This window comes from Clarias gariepinus, chromosome 25, assembly GCF_024256425.1.
Source record: "Clarias gariepinus isolate MV-2021 ecotype Netherlands chromosome 25, CGAR_prim_01v2, whole genome shotgun sequence".
NCBI lineage: Eukaryota > Metazoa > Chordata > Actinopteri > Siluriformes > Clariidae > Clarias > Clarias gariepinus.
In genome coordinates this window covers 5,992,229-6,014,198 of record NC_071124.1, presented here as the reverse complement: position 1 = coordinate 6,014,198, position 21,970 = coordinate 5,992,229, and the positions used below count along the sequence as shown (strand labels likewise).

The 21,970-nt window shown below is 38.5% G+C and overlaps 2 protein-coding genes across 3 annotated transcripts; one reads left to right on the top strand and one right to left on the bottom strand.

Moving 5' to 3' along the window:
• Positions 1–6,528: 6,528 nt before the first annotated feature.
• On the top strand, positions 6,529–11,700 carry neu4 (sialidase 4). Of its 2 annotated transcripts, none has more exons than XM_053486201.1 (4): positions 6,529–6,638; positions 8,362–8,592; positions 8,686–8,941; positions 9,160–11,700. In XM_053486201.1, the coding sequence occupies exons 2-4, from the start codon at positions 8,368–8,370 to the stop codon at positions 10,050–10,052; spliced, it is 1,374 nt and encodes a 457-aa protein (XP_053342176.1). In that variant the 5' UTR covers positions 6,529–6,638; positions 8,362–8,367; the 3' UTR covers positions 10,053–11,700. The 2 variants fall into 2 exon arrangements, with proteins under 2 accessions (XP_053342176.1, XP_053342175.1); XM_053486200.1 differs by having other exon boundaries at positions 6,535–6,638; positions 8,393–8,592.
• Positions 11,701–12,890: 1,190 nt separating this feature from the next.
• On the bottom strand, positions 12,891–15,524 carry LOC128513274 (G-protein coupled receptor 87-like). The gene is made up of 2 exons (XM_053486993.1): positions 15,477–15,524; positions 12,891–14,345 (listed from the first exon to the last, which is right to left on the bottom strand). Exon 2 carries the CDS (start codon positions 14,341–14,343, stop codon positions 13,351–13,353), a length of 993 nt encoding a protein of 330 aa, XP_053342968.1. The 5' UTR covers positions 14,344–14,345; positions 15,477–15,524; the 3' UTR covers positions 12,891–13,350.
• Positions 15,525–21,970: the final 6,446 nt, after the last annotated feature.

Sequence of the window (21,970 nt, the reverse complement as noted above, 5' to 3'; positions counted from 1 at the left end):
ACACACACCCTGAAGTAGGAATTGAACCCTGGAGGTGCAAGGCATCAGACAGTGCTAACCACTATCCCACCATGCTGCCACCACTCATTTATTCAGGTTAAATCTAATTTTGTATATCAAATTAAAGAAAGGGGTGTGTATATTGTACTGTGACAGGCTACAAAGTGGCTAAATATACAATTTAAAAATTGCTTAACAACCTCAGCAGCAACCTTTTCCCTCTGATCTGTTCCAACCACTTAGCATTCAGCATCACCAGTATACTAATCACCAGCCTAATCATCAATCATCATTTGCACCTGTTTTTCACTGGTTCATGCCTTAATTTAGAATTTATTTATAAGTTACTGTAAATAAACAAAAACATTTCTCTTAAGCAGGTCAGGTACAGGGGGCTGCACTAAAAATAAGAGCTAAAATGTCCTTTAGGAAGCCTGGAGAACTATTTCTTATGACTACATTAAAAAGTCTGGCTCTTTGCAAGCAAAATATAAAGAAATGAGAGTTTCTGCACACTTGCACACTGTACATTGTAATAATAATAATAATAATAATAATTATTATTATTATTATTATTATTATTATTATTGTTACATTTACATTTAGGCATTTGGCAGACGCTCTTATCCAGAGCGACTTACAAAAAGTGCTTTAATGTTTACATAATTGGATACATACTTACACTGGGTTAACTAGGTTAATAACTAAGTGCCATTAGTCCAACACAACTGGGAAGAGGTTTTTTTTTTTTTTTTTTTTTCAGGGGGGGGGGGCGTTAGTCCAAGTACTGGAGAAACAGATGAGTCTTGAGTCGTCGTTTAAAGATAGTCAAAGTCTCTGATGTACGGACATCTAAAGGAAATTCATTCCACCACCTAGGTGCCAGAACAGAAAAGAGCCTGGATGAATGCCGCCCTCGATCCCTGAGAGATGGTGGGATGAGGCGAGCAGTGCTGGAGGATCGGAGGGAACGTGGTGCAGTGCGTGGTGTAATTAGCGCAGAGAGGTAACTGGGTGCTGGGCCATTTTTAGCTTTGTAGGCAAGCATCAGCGTATTGAATTTAATGCGGGCAGCTACAGGAAGCCAGTGCAGGGAGCGGAGGAGTGGTGTGGTGTGGGAGAACTTGGGAAGGTTAAAAACGAGTCGTGCTGCTGCATTCTGGATCAGTTGCAGAGGACGAATCGTGGACAAAGGCAGGCCTGCCAGGAGTGAGTTGCAGTAGTCCAGTCTTGAAATAACAAGGGACTGAACAAGCACCTGAGTAGCCTGTGAAGAAAGAAATGGGCGAATTCTTCTGATATTGTAAAGAAGAAATCGACAAGAGCGAGTAAGGTTAGCGATGTGTGGGAAAAATGACAGGTGATTGTCCATGGTTACCCCAAGATTGCGGGCGGTGGCTGAAGGAGTGATTTGGTTGTTGTCCATGGATATCACAAGGTCTTGACCTGGAGATGAGTCACAAGGGAGTTGTTGTTGTTGTTGTTGTTGAGGCTCTCTTTTTGAACTGCCAGGCAGGAGGACTAGAGAAAGACCAAAGAGGAGATTTGTGAATGCAGTGAGAGAGGACATGAAGTTGGTTGGTGTGAGAGAAGAGGACGCAGAGCATAGGGTTAGATGAAGGCAGATGATTTGCTGTGGCGACCCCTAAAAGGGAACAGCCAAAAGACAAATATTAATAATAATAATAATAACTGTTGTTGGTCTAACTCTTGGCTAAAGGTCAACGACCTGACAGTTGGGACCACTTAGGTGGGTGCCACTGCCCTGCACATTTTAGTAATTTCTCAGTTCCCAGTACACCTGATTTAACTAATCAGCTAAATAACTTTTAAGTTAAAGTGGGTGTGATAAAGCAGAAAACACAAAAATGCGCAAGACTATGAATAGGGTCCCTATATTGTCCCATGAATCCTGCTCAATGGAAAGAGACACCATGGGAATACAGATGACCAGCGTTTATTTGGGTGATGCTCCATTCTCATCACAGCAGCACCTAACGTAGTTATTTGTGTGGTGATGATTGGAGAGAGTCACACACGGCAGTCTTGCTGCTGTTTTTAAACATTGTACACATATTTTATCAGGCACAGCTTCCTTGCTGTTATAGGTGTATGCCATGTGGAATGTATTGTGCTCTTCGTGTGTGCCATCTGATGATAGCGGTGACATTAAATCAATGAAATGAGTTGATACAATGGGTGTGGTGTTGCTCAGTGAACAGAAACATCACCAAACAAGGTCCCGGATCTCATCACATGCTGTGTGGTCTGGGATCCCAGCATGACCTTGTACACAAAAGCAGTTATCAGCCATGTAATTGTATAAGAATGCTGTACAGTCGAAAGACGATGAATTATGATAAACAGCTCAGAAACAGATTTTTGTTATTCCCAAAATTCATTATTTATTCTGAAAAGTATTTAAAGGCAAAAAAAAACAAGTTAAGTCAACGTTAGGTCCTGACCACTGCAGCCCGGGAACATCCTACAAAAGCTGCAGTGCTGAAGTTGTGCTGACCCAGTCCTTTACCCATCACAATTTGGACCTTGTCAAAGTCACTTAAATACTTATGCTTGACCATTTTTTTTGCTTCCAACACATTAACTGTAGGGAAAAAGGTTCAATTGCTGCCTAAATATATCCCACCCACTTCCAGCCACCAGTGTAACGAGATAATGTAAGAAAATGTAGCTACTGTAAGAAGGGCCAGATTGTAGTGGCTAGACAATTGGGTCAGAGCAACTCCCAAACTGCAGCTCTTGTGGGATGTTCCCAGGCTGCAGTGGTCAGGACATACCAGAAGTAATCCAAGGAAGGAAAACCGGTGAACAGACATCATGGTCATTGGGGGGGTGGGGGGGGGGGGGGTGGGGGGCTTTGTAGTCCGATCCTATAAGTCGAGTCAATTTATGAAGGCGGTTATCATCATCAACAGGATTCCTCCGGGACCAAGGTACTACTGTACTGTACATACATACAACATAAATAAACAGAAACTAACTAGCTAACTAGGGAGACCTAATTAGCTGACTATCTAAGACAAACCAAATTGACACTAGTATAATACAATAGACTTTACTATACAAAAGACAACACAAGGCAATATAAAGTGCACGTGCAAATGTGCAAACAGGAGCGGCAACATGACAACATGACACAATGCAACATACTGTGATATACTGTGATAATGGATTGAGGTAGTGCAAGTTAATGACATGAAAGATAAAAATATAATAAACATTTCTTGTAAGTAGCAGCAGAAACGAGAAAACGTCCTTGTGCAAATAGCAGCTAATAATATAAATATTGCGCAACAAAAAAATTCCATGTTGCTGTTAATATTTGCTGGAAATTTGCTGGAATAGAAGTTCTGTAGCAGCAGTTGAGGGAAAAATTAATGCTGGCTCCAAGAGGAAGGTGTCAGAACACAGTGCATAAAGGAGAAGAGTGCATCACTGTGCTTCCAGTCCTCCTTATGTTTGGGGTTTCTGTAAAGTTCTCTGACAGCTTAGGAGGAAACATTGATGCCTATCACAGCTGTTTGTGTGCAATGGGAGAAAATTTGACTTATTCCAGTTAAGTGAGTAATCGGAAATGAGAAAATTAATCAACAAGTGTAATCGTTTCCTGTAATAATGATTATGGGGGGGGGGGGTAGATATTGATTGATCTAAATATAATGTTTGTATTCCTTTAATGTGTGTGTTTTGACAAATGGTGAATAGTGAGCTGGAAAGTGGGGATGTGTGAAGCTATGTGATGTTAGTCTATTGGGATCATTATTGGGTTTGAGAAAGATTCAAGATCCAAAGAACTTTATTAATCCCAAAGGGAAATAGCTTATTCTTGGTTACAGTTGCTCACGGTTGTTATCCAGTAGAAAGGAAACAGTTATTAATAAGGGAAAAAATTTAATAAGATAGAATAAAATAAAATACTAGAGTCCTAAAACAGTAAGTACCGTATGGCACACTAAACTTTTTGAATACTGGAAGAGTGAAATTGTGGATGTGTTGATACCGTCTGTGAGTTTTGATTTTGTTGGTTTTAAATGACTCATCGTCCGGACGAAGAGTGGTGATAAGATGGACACATGTATTTACAGAACGGGCAAGACATCAGGACTTTCAGTGGAAGGCTCATGCTGTGTTATGGGTGTAGTTGCGGTTGATTGATACTATTGAAAAGTCTTTTTTAATTGGGTCTTTGCCTGATGAATACAATTTACTGTAAAAAAAAAAAAAAACTTTGAAAGACTTGATTTATTTCTTCTAATTCACACTTTTAATGTCAACTAGCTTGCAAGTTGATGGGGTCCAGAGGTGTGAACTTGCAAGAAACTGCTGAAGTAGACTTATGAAAAAAATTTAAATATATTAAATATACATCTAAAAATATCAATGTTAAAAGGTGCTAAGTTTAGAAAAGTATTAAAACAAGTGGTGTTCATGTCAAAGCAGGACTTTTAATTGTGCCAATTAAGTAAAAATTCCCATGTAATCCCCTGCTACACTAATGCACTTACCCCAGAGTGTCACTAGTGCTTGGACACCATCAAGGTAGAAAGTTTTCTCAGTACTAGGAGTGCTTCACGTCTTAAACGCTGGCCTCCCAGGAACTCCTTTATGGCCCTAACTTGTAGTAATGGCTTGAACTGTGTGAGGGATGTGGCAATAACTCCCAGCTGTGTTCCATAATGTGCAAACAGTGCTGGTGAATGATTGTTTCCATAGTCAGATGTGTCTTTTCCACAAGTTATTTGTTAATTTTTAGGGATCAGGCATTCCACTTGCAAAAAAAAAAAAAAAATGAACAATGGATTATTTTGCCAAAACGTTTGTCAATAAATTTCTTTATAACGTCAAATTTGAACTGGACAAATCTATGGATAGAAAGTGATATGTTCGAAACGATGTGTAATCATTGTACCAGGCATCAGGACCCACTAGGAGTTTTCCCTGCAGTTTATAGTCATGTTTACAAGCTAGACCTGCTGATTGGTGCAATATCTCTACTGGACGACTCTCTACTGAAAAGACCCTGTTGTTAAACATTATTGGCTCGGTAATAATGGATAGCTTATCCCAAATATTTTTACTTGTAGTTACAGTAGCACAGTTTGAGAAACTGTTTGAAGAGTTGTTTTCCTCCCAACTCTCCAAACGTGCCAGTTGATGAAAATAGTTGTGGTTGGCAGGCTTTTGGCAGAACAGACACTGACATGTCAAAAACTACATCAGTTGTGTTGCTCCACCTAGACTTATTGCAACTCCACACACACACACACACACACAAGCACTTATCTGCCACAGATGTCAGTCGGTACACCACAAAACATTTGGTAAGTACATTTTTCAGTGGTCCATTTCCTTTGAAGCGCAGGATGGAGGGTGACTCCAGAATGTGAAGTGTGTATGCGTGCTTAGCGCCATACAGTATATTAGCACAAATCAAGAGTAAATAAATGCAGGTGACATTTACACTAAAGAGATTGTTTCAAAAATGGAACCAGACAGTAAATTAGTGCACAAACAATTTTGTCTGTATTGCCAGTCCGGTCATGATAAAAGAAAACTATGTCTGCTGTGTTGCTTTATTTTGGCAGCATCCTGCAGTAGGGTTACAGCATACTGTATACTGTAGCAGTTCTGCAGTAAGTACCATTTGCATCACTTGGGGTATCTTTAGAGCAACTGTTCTTGTAAGACGACAGAGTGATCTATCAATCATTCAAACATAAATTAAATCGAACTTAAGGCATGACCCAGTGAGAAACAGATGATCAGGCCAGTGATTAGTTTACTGCTGATGCTGGATGCTGAGTGGTTGGAACAGACGAGAGGGGAAATGAGGCTGCTGCTGCTGAGTTTTTAAATAGTATCTTTAGGCACTTTTCAGCCTGTCACTGTAAAAACATTGTTTCCATTTTTTTATTTCATCTACAAAGTCTTTTGCACTGTATTTTATGCCGTGGCTTTTAAGCAATTATTGATTGGTGTTAAAGTGTGAGAAGAAATACCCCACACCATTACATCACCCCCACCAGCCTGGACTGTTTACCCAAAACTCCTTGCGTCTGTGGATTCATGCTGTTGGTGCCAGGAATTTACTTTACTTTAAGGTTTGACATTGTTGACATTGTGTAGAGTGAATATCTGTGTTGCTATAGCCTTCATATCAGCACAAAGCAGTGTTTTGCCATCCTCTCGAATAGATGGGTAACACAGCAGGAACAACTTGGGACTGAGTAAAACCCTGGTAATGATAACACATCTCCCCCCGCCCCTCCCTATCTCTCCCCCTCACACACACACACACACATTGAAACCTCTACACACAATAGGTGTAAATCACAGATTTTCTGGATGCAGTAGTTTTGATGAGTTGAGCTCATTTCTGGGTCAACGCACAAGCTAAGAGCAGGACGCTGAATAGGCCTCTAGCTCATAGACAGGGTTGTGCAAAAAAACAAAATAACAACCCTGTTGTGTGGTTGCATCTCTCTCTCTCTCTCTCTCTCTCTCTCACACACGTAACCCCTCCACACACATGTCCTCTTTCACAGGCTTTCAACACCTCACCCTCAAACACAAGTCAAGCTGTCAAAGACTGTTGAAGTCTGAAGATCTATCCTCTAGTAAGTCTGTTTTTATTTATTTATTTTATTAAATTTATTATCTCATGTTAACGAAATGCAATGTAAAAGTATGATGCATTTTTAAACTAATAATTCATTAATTTTAGTAAGATATAAATGTTCAATATCCTATTATTTATTGTATCTCATATTTAACTTTAGACAAAAAGAAAGTTTGGAAGAAATACTTTATACCTTGGAATAAATTTTACAAAAAGTAATTTTCAATCTAAATAGGCTACCCAATTACAAATATCGAAATAGTTCTGACATTGCGTGATATATAAGAAGAATATATTAAGTTAATTGAATTATTCGCATGAATTGAATTTTTCACATATTCCCCAGCTTTGTTATTAGGCTGGGGTCAGAGCACAGGGTCAGCCCTTACACGGCACCCCGGGAGCAGACAGGGTTAAGGGCCTTGCTCAAGGGCCAAACTAGAGGGTTAAAACACTCAGTCGTTTAAGATGCCATTTGCACTACAATATAATTCTTGCTTATGTTTTCAGTTAAGCATATAAGAAAAAAATTATAGTAATACTGCACAAGAAAATTACATACACTACAAACATGTCATAAATATTGCTGAGTTCATGACAACTTTTTAAAACGACTGTTTTAGACAACTGACCATCTACCAATGTTTTACTCATACTGCAAACACAGGAAATTCTTAAGGAAGTGCTAACATTTTCAGTACAAGCCAAATATCCGAGGTTTAAAGAGCACATGATTTATACAGCACAGTGTCGTTGAGTTTTGTAATGTAAGCTGTATATAGCTGGTATGTGTAAAAAGGTTACAAAGAGAGATATCTCAGTTTATTGTTGTAAAAAAATGTTTTTAATGTGGAAGAAATACTGGGAAATACAGTGGGGGGGGGGGGGGTGGAGCATTATTCTGAAAGATGCTTTCGGGTTCATTAGAAGAAATACAGACCTTTTGATGTCAGGATGTCTGTGGCCATGACCCCGTGCTCTTCGTGTTGATTTTCATGTCTAATGTTGTTGTGTTTCATGTCTAATGATCATCTAACACAACGCTGAATCCCAAATCCCTCTCTGACCCGTAATCTACCACATTTTAAACGTCACTGAAAAACATGGAGCTCTTAGTCACATTTATCAATCCAGTTTGAGACAACTTTTGCTTTGTGCCATGGTGCATTATAATGTTGGAGGTAGCCATTAGGAGATGGGTAAATGGTGGTCATAAGGGGATGCACATGGTCAGCAACAATGCTCAATTACAGTACTGTTCAAACGGTTTTACTGTGCAAACCTGTTCATTATTGAATTCAGTCCCCTTATCCCCAGTGAAGGGTAATTTTAATGTTTCAGCATACCATTTTGGACAATGCTATGCTTCCAACGTTGTGGTAACAGTTTGGGGAAGGCCCTTTATTTTATTCCAACATGACTGTAGTCCCAGTGCATAAAGCAAGGATTATAAATGATGAATGATTAGATGAATGGGCACGAATTCCCATAGAAACACTCCAAAATCTTTGCACAGTCTTCCAAGAAGAGTGGAAGCTGTTATAGCTACAAAAGGAGGACCGACACCATATCGAAGTGTATGTACTTTTTTTGGAGCATTTATGTTGGTCCAGACTTTTGAATCTATTTACAAGCCCCTTGTGATGATGATGATGATGATAATGATGATGATTTTACATTTTTATATTGTAATTCGTTTATTTATTTGTTTCATTTTTCAGTACCTTATGGATTCTCTCCATGGCTCCACAGGAACCCAATCCTATTTCCCCGCCCGCTCTGTGCTGTTCCGGAAGGAATCGAGTGGAGTGTCCTATCGCATACCCGCTCTGATCTTCTTGCAGCGCTCCTCCTGCTTCCTTGCCTTCTGTGAGGAGAGACTCGGCCCTAATGATTCCCAGGCTCACCTGCTTGTCATGCGCAAGGGCGTCTTCTACAGGAACTATGTAGAGGTCTGCGAGGAAGAAGTCTGAAAACATCTTTAGTCTTTAATGTTTACATTATGCTGTGACTTCACATCTCCTTCACTCTTTTTCTCGGTCTAGTGGCAAGACATGCGAGTCCTTACCACGGCCCGTCTAAAAGGCTACCGCTCAATGAACCCTTGTCCTGTGTATGACACCTTCACCGGAACGCTGTTCCTCTTTTTCATCGCGGTGCTTGGTCACACCACAGAGACGTACCAGCTGGTGACGGGCAACAATGTCACTAGACTCTGCTACGTGCGCAGTGAGGACTATGGAGAGACATGGAGTCCTGCTACTGACCTCACTACAACGGTCATAGCTGATACAATTAAAGGTAGACCTTAAGGTTTGTGGTAACTTAATTACACCACACCTAAAGAAACAGCACACGGGTCATCCTAGGTTAAACAAATGTTTACCCCAAAATGTTTGGTTATTCATTCCAAAACTGGTAACCAGTGGCATTTTTTAAAAACTTTTTTTGTGTCTTATCAGCCCTCAGTGTTCTACGAGCTAGTAATGTGTTTCCCATTTCTGTTTTGTTACGTATAGAGTGGGCTACCTTTGCTCTCGGCCCAGGTCATGGGATCCAGTTAAAGTCGGGCCGTCTGCTGATCCCAGCATATGCCTACCACATTGACTGCAGGCACTGTTTCGGAAGGATTTGCAAAACCACTCCCCACTCCTTCTGCTTCCACAGTGATACACATGGCATGACGTGGCATTTCGGCAGCACAGTGCCAGAGCCTGCGTGTGTGGAGTGTCAGGTGGTCTCGGTGGATGAAGAGGATGGGACCAATCTGCTCTACTGTAACGCCCGTAGTAGCCTCGGCTCTCGCGTTCAGGCCCTCAGTTTTGATAATGGCGCCATTTTCCAAAAAGGACAACTGGTGCACAGGCTTGTTGAGCCTAGAAATGGCTGTCACGGAAGTGTGATTGGCTTTCCTGCACCTTTCAAAATCCCCCAGAAGACCAAATTGGATGAAGTCCAGGTCCAAGAGGCGGGGTCCATGACTAACTCACCTTCCACTGAAGCAAACACTTTCCAGAATTTTCTAACACCAACATGGGTGGTGTATGGCCATCCAACCTGGACTAACGCTCGCCGGGATCTTGGCTTGTACCTTAGTTTGCGACCCCGTGACCCGGATAGCTGGACAGGGCCATGGGTCATCTATGAGGGTCCGAGTGCATACTCAGACCTGGCCTATATGGACATGGCATCTACTGGGGCACCACCAGTTCCTGCTTTTGCCTGTTTGTTTGAAAATGGCAGTAGTACAGCATATGATGAGATTTCATTTTGCATCTTTACACTGTTTGAGCTTATTAATAACCTCCCCCCGGTCCCGCCGGTCCTACCACAACTGAGAAGTGTAAAAGTAGCAGAGAAAAAGTGGAGAAGGAAGAAGAAGAGAGGGTGTCAGTTTTGTAAAGTGTGTTAGCAGCAGTACTGTATATGTAAACTGGTCAGATATGCTATTTATAACTAGTACGCAATAAATCTAGCAACACTTACTTTGTTTTTAAGTCTTAAATTAGAGGATTAGAGGTTTCTAATATGGATACGTAAAAACATATTTGGGAGGTATAAACAAAATCGCTTCTGAGTTTAATCAGAGACACCATAACTCAGAGATAAGAAAGATTTAGCAATAACAAAAAGCAAAGCTGACAAACTCATGGCCTTTGGGCTGAGCATGGAACGCTGCCCTTTTTGCTTCAGCTTGCACACACATGCAAAATAAAAAATATTGGAACGTACTGTATTACTGTTATTCCAGCTTTTTGCACAGTTTCGAATTTTTCTATAAATCTGTCACATTGACTACCCACCCACGAAGAGCAGGTGTTAGATCACGTCTCACAGTGTTGAAACACTGGATAAAATCAAGCTGGACCAGGCTTGACTGAACCATGTCTAGAAAAATCAGGAGGTTCAAAAATCTGTCAGGAATTGGCCTAAGCCTAATTAAGTGATTGATTTCAAAACTCCAAACTCAAAAAAAAAAAAAAAACAGGTGAACATGAGGATAAGAGGACATGCAGAAAGGACATGCATAATCCATACAGAGGAACATCTGGGACGTGAACGTCTTAAACCACTTAATCATTTACATTTCAATTTTGTTTACATACCAGTTTATCAGTGGTCATGATCAAGGCTTATCACACGTTAATAGTTTCAGTTATTATTTTCATGTTACTCATTTTTTAGTAACAAATAAAATATACTTTATTTAGTAATGAATATTAGTTATTGGTTGATTTTTAGATCGTAGCCCTTCAAACGAAATGCAGCTGTGACACCATTACAAATTTAGTTTATTTATTTATTTATTTATTTATTTAATTTAGCATAATGTCCTTATGTCTGCATTACTGTATATGAAACCATATAGAAAAACTCCATGGCAACTCCATAAATGAAGGTTAATTAATAAAACTCTTCAACTGCCTGTACGTTTCCATTATAGGTAAGTTTCAGTTTGTCTTCATTTTAGAAGATAAATTTTCTGTCTTTAACAAAACATTTCATTTGAAAACTGCAATGTACTGTAACCGTCGCATGATGGTTGAATGCAGCGATACTTCCTGTTCAGAACAGCAGGCTGGTGTAGGTGGTTAAAATGTGTTCAGCGGCTTTTCTGAGAATACTGAAGACACGAAATGGATGTTAAGACTCTAGTATTGATCTCTGTAAACTCTGTCACTCCGGCAGTAATCAATGACAGGTATGTGTTGCTCGAATTTACGATACATTCTGTGTATTACATTACATTATATGATTTGGATGTTGTGCAAACACCAGGTTATATAGTTGTGGTGAGATTTTCTTATAGCTACAACACTGCGAAGATGCATGAGCTAATGGTCACAGAGACATGAGATGCATGTGTGTGTGTATATATGTTTGTGTGTGTGTGTGTGCAATGTGTGAAGCTGTTGCATTTGCTTTGTCTGATTCGATCTGCTATAGTTGCTGCAATGTTATAACCTTAGGGGACGACTGATGGACATGCGGTTGGTTGACGACTGATGATGCTGTAAACTGAAGTTTTTGTATTGTTTATAATGTTTCTGAATTAAAAAGATTTGCATGTCACAAAATTAACACTTTTCTCCTTGATCTAATTTCCTGCCATTGTTTCTTTTGACTCACAACAAAATCACAATCAAAGCATGACTGTGATGTATATTTTGTAAACTAAACCAACACTACTGTATTATTGATATTAAATTGGATACTTAAATAACTACAAGTGCACACTGAAAATGCACGAGTATTCTTTCATTTAAAATTGACTTCTTTCTTAACGCCTAAATAAAAAATAGTTTTATATTGTTTTATTCATGTAATTCATGTACAGTAAACCAGTTCTAATAAATGTCCTAAGTGTAATTAGGAAAAAATTTTAACCCTCTGCCACGGTTATAGGAATAATACTGCATTAGACATGTAACCTGCAGGTAACCTGAGATTCTGAAAATGAGCTCTATAGACTAGATTTTATAATTGATAAGAAGTTTTACATCCTGTTTCCCACACAGAGATCCTACTTACACATTCATGTTCATAAACTCAATTCCCATTTTCTGGTGATCTAAGATTTTTATCTATCCATCCATCTGCATTTGCCCCCCCCCCCTTTTTTTTTGTTACCTAAAAGTCTCATTAACACAATATTGGTTAAATGTTTATATGGATCATTTTGAAATAAGTCCATACTGGATCAAGGTCACAACAAAGTCAAATGTCTGTTTTTCTTCAGTAGATTTCTTGGTTTCTTTTCTGGTTAGCACTGTCGCCTTGCACCTCCAGGGTCCGGGTTCGATTCCTGGCCAGGCTCGATTCCCGTCTCTGTGTGCATGAAGTTTGCATGTTCTCCCCGTGCTTGGTGGGTTTCCTCCGGGTACTCCGGTTTCCTCCCACAGTCCAAAGACATATAGATTAGGCTAATTGGCGTTCCCGAATTATCCCATAGTATGTAAATGAGGGTGTGAATGTATGCATGTGTGTGTGTGCCCTGCGATGGATTGGTACCCTGTCCAGGGTGTATCCCGCCTCGTGCCCTAAGTTTCCTGGGGTAGGCTCCAGGTCTCCCACGACCCTGAATACAGGATAAAGTGGTGTAGAAGATGAGTGCGTGAGTAAGTGAGCGAGTGAGATTTCTTCCTGTTTTTACTTTAAGGTCTTTGAAGTGCCTTTGATTTAAAACTGTATTTATGGAATGAGTCTCCAATATCATGTCTTTGTAACAGAGCACTGACTAGATCCTTAAGTTATTTTTATTACAAGAAATTCAATGTAAACACTGAAACATCAATAATTAAAAAGCATATATACTGTACATTTTTGTAAAAAAACAAGACAAATAACAAATATACAGGTATAAATATATAACAGTTATGGCCACATCAGTGGGAACACCTGTATTCCATTACATTCATGCAATTATCTTATCTGCTAATCAAGTGGTAGCAACATAATGCATGAAAGAAGAAACAGGTTAGGACCTTCAGTTAACCATTTACCTCTTACGCTTTTAAATGCTTGCTTTAGCTGGTCTCACTCACAGTCTCACTAAAACTAGACAACTTAAGAAGTTTAAAAAAAGACCGTCTGGTCTTTTTCCAGTCTTCAACTGTCCATGTTTAGTTAAGCCTCGTAGAAAGAGATATTTATAAGCTGCCAAAACGTATATATAGAAAATCTTCATGTTCAGACAACATTGATTTCCCTTATGAAGACGAGCTCTCCTTGAAGATCATCACTACCGGTGATTTCCTCGTAGTTGCTGGAGAGTACATGGACATATTGTCACTTGGTGTCCTGAATCCCAGTGTTTCAGACAACTTGCTCCTAAAAGACTTACACATGAAGAAATAAATTATCGGGTCCAGGCACACATTGAAAATAGACATCAGGAGGGTGGCCTTTTTCCCGTTCATCAGGGAAGAATGCAGCAAAACACCATCAGTCTGGCTTTTGGTAAAAGGTATCCTACACAGATGATAAGGCACGAAGCAGATGAAAAACACAACCAGTAAGATAAGAATGTTCTGTCCTTTTTTTGCCTTACGCGGAGTTGTCTCTCCGACTATGATGAACTGTTTAGATGATTGATGGATGTGTCTGTAGATGGACATGTAGCAGATAAGCAAAGTGATCAGAACAAGGAAGAAGATTATTATGTTGATGTAGATCACCATCCCATGCCATTTTTTACCCAGATCACTCTTTAACTCTGCGCAGTTATTCATCGTCTCCGGTATCGTCTGATTGGACAGTATCGTATTGGGAAGCGAAAGACCCGTCACGGCAAGCCACACCATAATCGCCATGGCGCGTGTGAACGAATAACTGTAAAGACAAGCGCCACACGTTCCGCCGAACGGCCTCACGATCTTCAAGTAGCGATCCACAGCCACCAATCCGAGGAAGAGGATGCTGGCGTACATGCAGCAGTAGAAGAGCACAGCGGTGTAATTGCACGACACGACATGAAGCCACAAAGGTGCCACTTTGGCCTCGATGAGTATGTTGATCGGTAGCGTGAGGGTCATTAGGAGGTCAGCCACCGCCATGTTGCGCAGGTATAGCATGAAAGTTCGCTTCTGCGTGCGGATTTGGAAGAACACCCACACTGCCAGGGTGTTCAGGAACAGGCCAGCCACGAAGACCAGTAAGTACAGAGTGACGAAGACGATGGAAGAGGCTCCTATTGGATCCATGGCTGGAAATGAAAAAAGGTCACATAATTATTACAGTTGTTTTAAAAAAGTGGGATAAAGAGAATGCCTTTTAGAGCCAGATCTTTTAAATCGCTTTCATTTTCAAGCAGCTTGTCACTGCATGTTTTTGTTTTTTTTCACCACAGGAAATGTTAACTGTTTACACGGACTGCCTTTCATCACTTTTAAGCCCTTTTAAGGGTATGTTTTTAAATTCCAGATTTTCTATCATGAGAAATCATGCAAAAATTAAACGCCTTATCGGCCACATATTACCAGACGCTATTAATCAATTTACGAACACTGTATATACTGTATGTACTGTGCTGATGATTATAGATCTGTACAGGAATTCCGAACATAGGTTTTTACGAAGCGTTACAAACCGCGGGAAACGTGCAACTAAATAGGTACTGTCGATAATATGGCTTTTAAAAACCTCACTACAATATAAAAAATGATTTGGATAACCAAATTTATGATGCTTTAAAAAATACATGATAGAGCATACAGTCTTAGAAACTTCACTTACAATCGAGACTCTTCTTATTGATAAAAATAATAAATAGTGCACTTTTACAAATCACAAGTCTCGGTGAACTACTGTAGCTGTTACTATAGAAACAACAATATATTGCAAGAATTGCATGAATTAAATAAATCTGTGATTTGAATTGCAGTCAATACTATGATAACATATCTAAATTATTATTATTATTATTATTAATAATAAAAATCAGTGCATTGGTATAAAGCATAACTATTGAGATATTTACTGTATACATTAATTTGTTCAAAAGCTGTTGATGTTGTCCTTTCTTTAAAGTAATGACTTGCCTGTCTTGCATTCAACCATTTTCTGCTCCATTTTCAATTCTTGCTTCCTTCGAGTCTTAGAGCTCTTAAATATCCGTCTTATATAAATTCCCTTGAACAATAAAACAGCGCTCAGTGCTTCCTTGGAAATTTTCAAAGGCAAACATGTTTATAATAACTCTGTGATTTGTTTATCGTTCCTGCAAACATCTAAGATTACTCATTAATGCACGAATGCTCTTCATGTTAAAAATGCCCAGACCTCGTGCTCTGACATGCAAAAAACAAAACCTTCTTAAAATAATTAGCAATCTCACCTGGGTCAGTTCGAGTACCTCTGTCCTGCTATGTGCCTTGCGTTGAAATGAAAGCAGGAAGCACGAAGGAACTCTGCCCCGTATTTTATTACTGAATAGAGTGACGAAATGCATCTGCTCTACCGATGTGTTTGGGCTTGCAGTGGAAGTTCAATTACTTTTCTTGGAAATTCAGTTTTAACCCGATTGCATTATCAAGTGAATGGATTTTATTTTTGACTGCAGCTCACTGCCTCCAGGGAAATTTAATTAAGAATCCCTTTATCATATTATCAGTGGAACAGCATGGCATGTAATAAAATTTTTTTTGTGGAAAACAAATCATCATTCAAAATAATATAATAAAAACAATTTAATAATTAGGCTAAATTCAGCCTTCGCTCATTGGTGTTTCTTTGATTTTTGCGAACGTTCAAGCAGTGAAAACACTTCCAAAGCACTGGTGATACAGGGATAGATGTAGAAATGTTAACACATTTTCCTTAGGTATAAAACATCTGTCCTTAAACCTGTCTTAGAACCTCTGACCTTGACAGGTTTATTTGTTCATCATTGTAGGAGCATTTTCCGCATTTGTACATTTGTACAAAAGGCGTTCAAGTCAAACTAGTTCTGTTGTTTTTTTTATATAATCCCCTGCTCCACTAATGCACTTATCCCAGCATTTCATTAGTGCTTGGATACCATCAAAATATATATATTTTTTCAGCACACCTGAGCCATGGTTGGACTTTTTGCTTCATGTCTCAAACACCAGCCTCCCAGGAATTCCTTCAATGGTCCAAACATAGGAAATCACTTGGAGCAATTGGAGTACAGTCGGCAAGTTATCAGTCAATTTTCATTCACCAGGATTTTTATCACAATATTAAAAGCCTTTAATGCTCCTTAAGTGTGTAAACTAATGCATAAGAAGACTAATTAATGTTAAATCTGCTGATTGATTTAAATCCTATAAAACATGAGTTAGTCCGACATATACAGGTTATGCTGTCAACTTGTATGAAGTCTGTGTGTCTAAATAGACATTGAAATGTAATCAGCTTTGGGAAACTAAGTCGATTCATATCAATGACAGGGATAAAAAAATAAATTAAAGAATGCATTGTAAACACATAAATTGGGGCAAATAAGAGCAGACATTCAAATAAGAATGCCATTGTAGAAAAGAGGATAGACTCAGGTGTGGGGTTAGTTGTTTTTGTTTTGATACCAAATAATCCTTTTAAATTTTTTTAAACACTTGATAAGAGACAGTGATAATTAGTTTAGACAAAAGTCAAGGTTATCTTTTATCAGTAGCTCTAAGAAAGTCTATGTCGGCATATTACTGGTCATTTAAGTGGGTTTTGCCTATTAGGGAGTTTTGTGGGCTACCAAATGCAAATTGGCTGTGAACATTCTGAAATTTTGTCATATTATAATATTACAGAATATACAAGATGATCTTTAAAAAATCAGTTGCAAGCATTACTAGTCTTCAGATGTTAGTGTTTTCTTTTTTATTACCAGTCAAGAGAATGATTTTTTTAATGCTACAATTTAAATGCTCCTATCCATCCATCATTTTTACTATTTCATAATTTTTATTTATTTATTTTTTTTTTTGGGGGGGGGGGGGGGGGGGGGTAAATTGCTGATTTTTTTGTTTTTCAACTTTGCAGTAAAAATTGTTAATCAGCCTTCCTTTATAACACACTGTAGCTGATTTTTATTTACTTAAAAGTCTTGAATCTGGTAAAATCATCTCAAACAATCCATGAGCTACTGTAGACAATGCGGTTGCTTGGGGAGCATCGGCACGCTTATCAGCTTTCTTATCAAACTGTGACCTCTGTAAGCATACAAGAGCTCTTCGTGCCAACAGGATGTGTTTAATATACAGCGAGTTTGGTGTTCACATACAGTCACGCCCATACAGCGATACAAATGCTATGCCAAAAGACTCATGGTCTACATCACATGCAGTTGGTAAAGTCAAAATTTAGTCTGTCTATTTTTCCTCACTTGGACATTCACTCTCCAGCCAGCCGTCCCCTATCACATGACCACTAACACCCAGGAAAGATAAAGGCCATGCTCAGACAAAGACTGGTGAAGCCAACAAAAACATATTCATCACCATTATGGTGTTACAATGAAACATTAATGAATGCTTTTCATCCTTTGGGGCCCTATACTAGCCTGGGGCTCCAAGCAGTTGGAGCACTACCTAGTTCACTACTTTTATTGTATTTTTTAAACCATGGCTTCCATTAGCTACTGAACAATGTTCCTATTTTTAAATAGCACTGGCTTTACTCCATGACCACGAGGTGGGGATCGAACCCTCGACCCTGGACGTGCAATGTAAATGTAGGTAAAAAAGAATTTAAATAAGTAAATCCTTTAAATCCTTTAAATATTTAAGTTAATTATTAATCCCTGAATTGTTCTTTTCTTTTAAGAACAACTTTTTACATGAAATTAAATATCGAAGGTCAAAGAGGCAGCAGAGTTGGCAACATCAGTGTTTATAAGAGTTGCTAAATACATTGTTACAAGTTTCTTTTTGGAGGGAATCGTGTCCCAGCACATTGCAGGCTGTTGGAAAATGATTATCTGATCCAGATTATCTGATCTCAGTTAAACTGTAAAACCATGACAAGGCAACCCTACCTTCAACTGACCAGTATTGTAGCTTTTGTGTGAAACATTGAATAAAACTATCTACCATAAGTTCAAGTTTTATGTATGTACAGTAGATGAAACGACAAACAAAATAGTTTTTATTTAATACACATTTAATACAAGTCTCTGGGTTTTGCTTATCGGTCCAAACCGTAAAACCCTTTGTGCTGTTTCAGCCGTTACACATTCGTCTTGATATTTATCTGACGAGGTGAGGGATGGAACTCTTATGATTAGCCACACCCTACATAATGTCTATAAACAATAAATATGATGTAATAAATTAATGTCAAAGCAAAATAACATCAAGCTATTCAGTCTAATTTCCAACGAAGTTACACGCCATAAACATTTGATGTTATCTGTCATGTGTAAGGAGAGTCAAATGGATAAAGAAAAAACAGTTTGAACGTACAGAGTAGCAAAACCTGAACATACAAAGTAGCAAAACAGAAAACTAGACAGGACCAATTACCAGCACAGATATGAAACCAGTAGCAGGACGATTCTATTTACACAGAACTAATTGGCCAAATTGGCTCAGAGGAGGGCCCCCATCACATGATCGAGATGCACTCTGGGAAATGAAGTCCCAAAACCAGAACAATGTCTCTGGGCGACCCCTATGGGTCATTCCTGACAATTACACTGTAATTCCTGTACATATAGCAAGCTTAATGAAAACAAGTTGGGAGTGGATGAACTGGAATTAAAGCATCACCAGTGGAACAACAATGACTGACCTCTTGTGGCTGAATGAAGTCCCCATAGCCACAGTCCAAAATCTAGTGTAAATCCTTCCCAGAAGAATGGATGAAGAGCAGGGAGGTAACTGAGTATATTTACTGTGTTACTGTACTTAAGTACATATTTTACGTATACGAATTTTTTTAAAACTTCTCCCCAGTTTGAAGACAGAAGTCACCTAACACACACCATTAAGTCCATATATCCATATAATTACATATATTTTTTAATATATCATTATCGATCCATGCTGTGTTCCCAGCATCTGTTCAACTTGAGTTTTAAGGGTTATTATTAATTCAACAGGTGTTTGTAACTGTTTGTTACTGTGAGATAATACTAGACCTGTATTTTTAATACTTAAGTACATTGGAAGTTAACTATTTCTGGACTTTTTCTCAGGGACATAAGTACGTAAATACAGGACTTGAATTTTAACTTCAATTATGTTTGTCCTATGTTTGTCCTGCTTTTATTCAAGTACAGGACTTACAGTGTATTTTTCCCACCTAAGGAACTGCATCTGGAATGGGATATTCAACAAGGACATATGGCTTTTTATTGGTGAGGTATCCACAAGAATAATAAAAAAAAAAATTACAAAATTGCAAGAGCAGTCAAAATACATTTGACTAGAAAGCAACACGCAATGATATTTTTTGGGAGAATAAATAATTACACATTTACTACTTATCACTTTTCATTGTTCTCTGGCTCTTATACACGTTGTTTACCCCGATTCTTATAAAAGTACGGAAATTATTACTTGTACATGTAGATCATTGGATTCCATTAAATCTTAGTCCTGATGAACACCCTTAACTTTTTTTAAAAAGATTATTACACAAGAAACACATATTTGTAAGTGCAATTTATTTATGTTTCTATAACAAATTATTCTGAACGGCTTTGTTCATAAAACCAGAAAACAATATCTTGTAAAATTATTATTATTATTATTATTATTATTATTATTATTATTATTCAGGTCCTCCTTATGTTCTACAAATGTGTGTTTGTTTTTCTTTTTGTATTAAAGGATGGTTTTATTGAACATGTGATTGGATATGTCTGAGAATTTACTAGGGGTATTCAAATGTTGAGGCTTAGTTATAACAGTTATGACTCCATCTGCTGGATACTTAGCACCACACACACACACACACACACACACACACACACACACACACGTATTGTATTTACAACATTCTGGGGACAATAGTCCCTTATATGCCTTGTGGGGACACTCCTTCTGCATGATCATACAGCTGTGAAAAAAAAATCAAGAATATATAATTGAAGCTTCTAAACCCAAATATCACCTCATGTATAGATTCTAAGAACAAATCTACTGTGACACCTTAATGGGACATTAAAAGAACTTGTCATTATTGAGGACCTTAATTTGCACGTACAGAAAAGTGAGCCAGTTTTCATGTTAGAACAATTCTTGGAGCTGTTGTTATAAATAATTAAGCAACTTTTATTCCTTTTGGGGTATTTAACAATGCTGTTGTATCAACAGTCTAATGGTAGTAGAGATGTGCTTCTAGGGTAGGTGCTTCTAATAAATTTTTTGTCTTCTTGTTGTTTTAAGGAAAGTTTTTCGGAGCATGGTATGACTGAGAACTGGCTTGAGACATTCAAAAGCTGAGAGTTAGTTATAACAATTATGACTCCACCTTCTGGATACTTAGTACTTAAACACACAAACACAGATATTTATTTTACCATCCTTATGAGGACCTTGTACTTATACAAACATTACTGCTATGCTACACATACATCTATCCCTACCCTTAATCCCTACCTTTAATCCCTACACTTGATCTTTGGGGACAGGGGTAGCGCAGTGGTTCTGACACTGACCTACAGATTTATGTTTTGTTTTGTTAGTAAAATAGGGAGGAAAATAATGTAAATGATAAAACTTGACTTATTGCCAAGTGATACTGCATATATGCAGCAGCTCACACAAGCAAACATGCACATGCCCACGCACATGCACATATATGCACACACACATATATGCTCACATACACACACACACACACATATACCGTAAACCAGCAACTAAAATAAGAGATGTGGCTTAAGTAAGATTAGGAGAAAGGAAATGAAAACAGCATGACAGTGCACAAAATACAAGAACGTGTTTTTGTGCATGCATTACTTTTCAGAGCTCAGATATTGCACCTGTACTATCTGATATGTGCAATAAAAAAAAGCTTAATCACACAAAACAAATATATGACAATTTGTTGTTATATAAATAAGTGGTAACTAAACAAAAGGTCATGAGAACAATCCATATCCACCAACACATACTCAAAAACACACATATATCACTCACTAACTCGTTATCTACACCACATTATCTTGTATTCAGGGTCGCGGGGGGCATAAGGCCTATCCCAGAAAACTTGGGGCACACCCTGAACAGGGTGTTAATCCATCACAGGGCACACACACATACTACAGGCAATTTGGAAACTTCAATTAGCCTAATCTGCAGGTCTTTGGATTTTGGGATTAAACCCACCAAGCATGGGGAGAAGATGCAAACTCCATGCACACAGAGATGAGGTCAAGCCTGGTGGGGAATTGAACCTGGACCCTGGAGGTGCAAGGCGACAGTGCTAACCACTATACAGTGGGGTAAAAAAGTGTTTAGTCAGCTACCAATTGTGCAAGTTCTCTCACTTAAAAAGATAAGAGAGACCTGTTATTTTCATCATAGGTATAACTCATTTGCAAAAATTTTTTGCAAATTATGATGGAACATAAATATTTAGTCAATAACAAAATTTCATCTCAATACTTTGTTATGTACCTTTTGTTGGCAATGACAGAGGTCAAATGTTTTTTTGTAAGTCTTCACAAGGTTTTCACACACTGTTGCTGGTATTTTGGCCCATTTCTTCATGCAGATCTCCTCTAAAGCAGTGATGTTTTGGGGCTGTCGCTGGGCAACACAGACTTTCAACTCCCTCCAAAGATTTTCTATGGGGTTGAGATCTGGAGACTGGCTAGGCCACTCCAGGACCTTAATCCTTAATAATTCATTGATCGTTGTC

Coding starts and splice junctions, on each gene's coding strand:
- neu4 (XM_053486200.1), top strand. CDS start 6,551: ATGTCCTCTTTCACAGGCTTTCAACACCTCACCCTCAAACACAAGTCA. Junction 8,593..8,685: donor TCTACAGGAACTATGTAGAG/GTCTGCGAGGAA, acceptor TTCTCGGTCTAG/TGGCAAGACATGCGAGTCCT. Junction 8,942..9,159: donor CATAGCTGATACAATTAAAG/GTAGACCTTAAG, acceptor TGTTACGTATAG/AGTGGGCTACCTTTGCTCTC.
- LOC128513274 (XM_053486993.1), bottom strand. CDS start 14,343: ATGGATCCAATAGGAGCCTCTTCCATCGTCTTCGTCACTCTGTACTTA.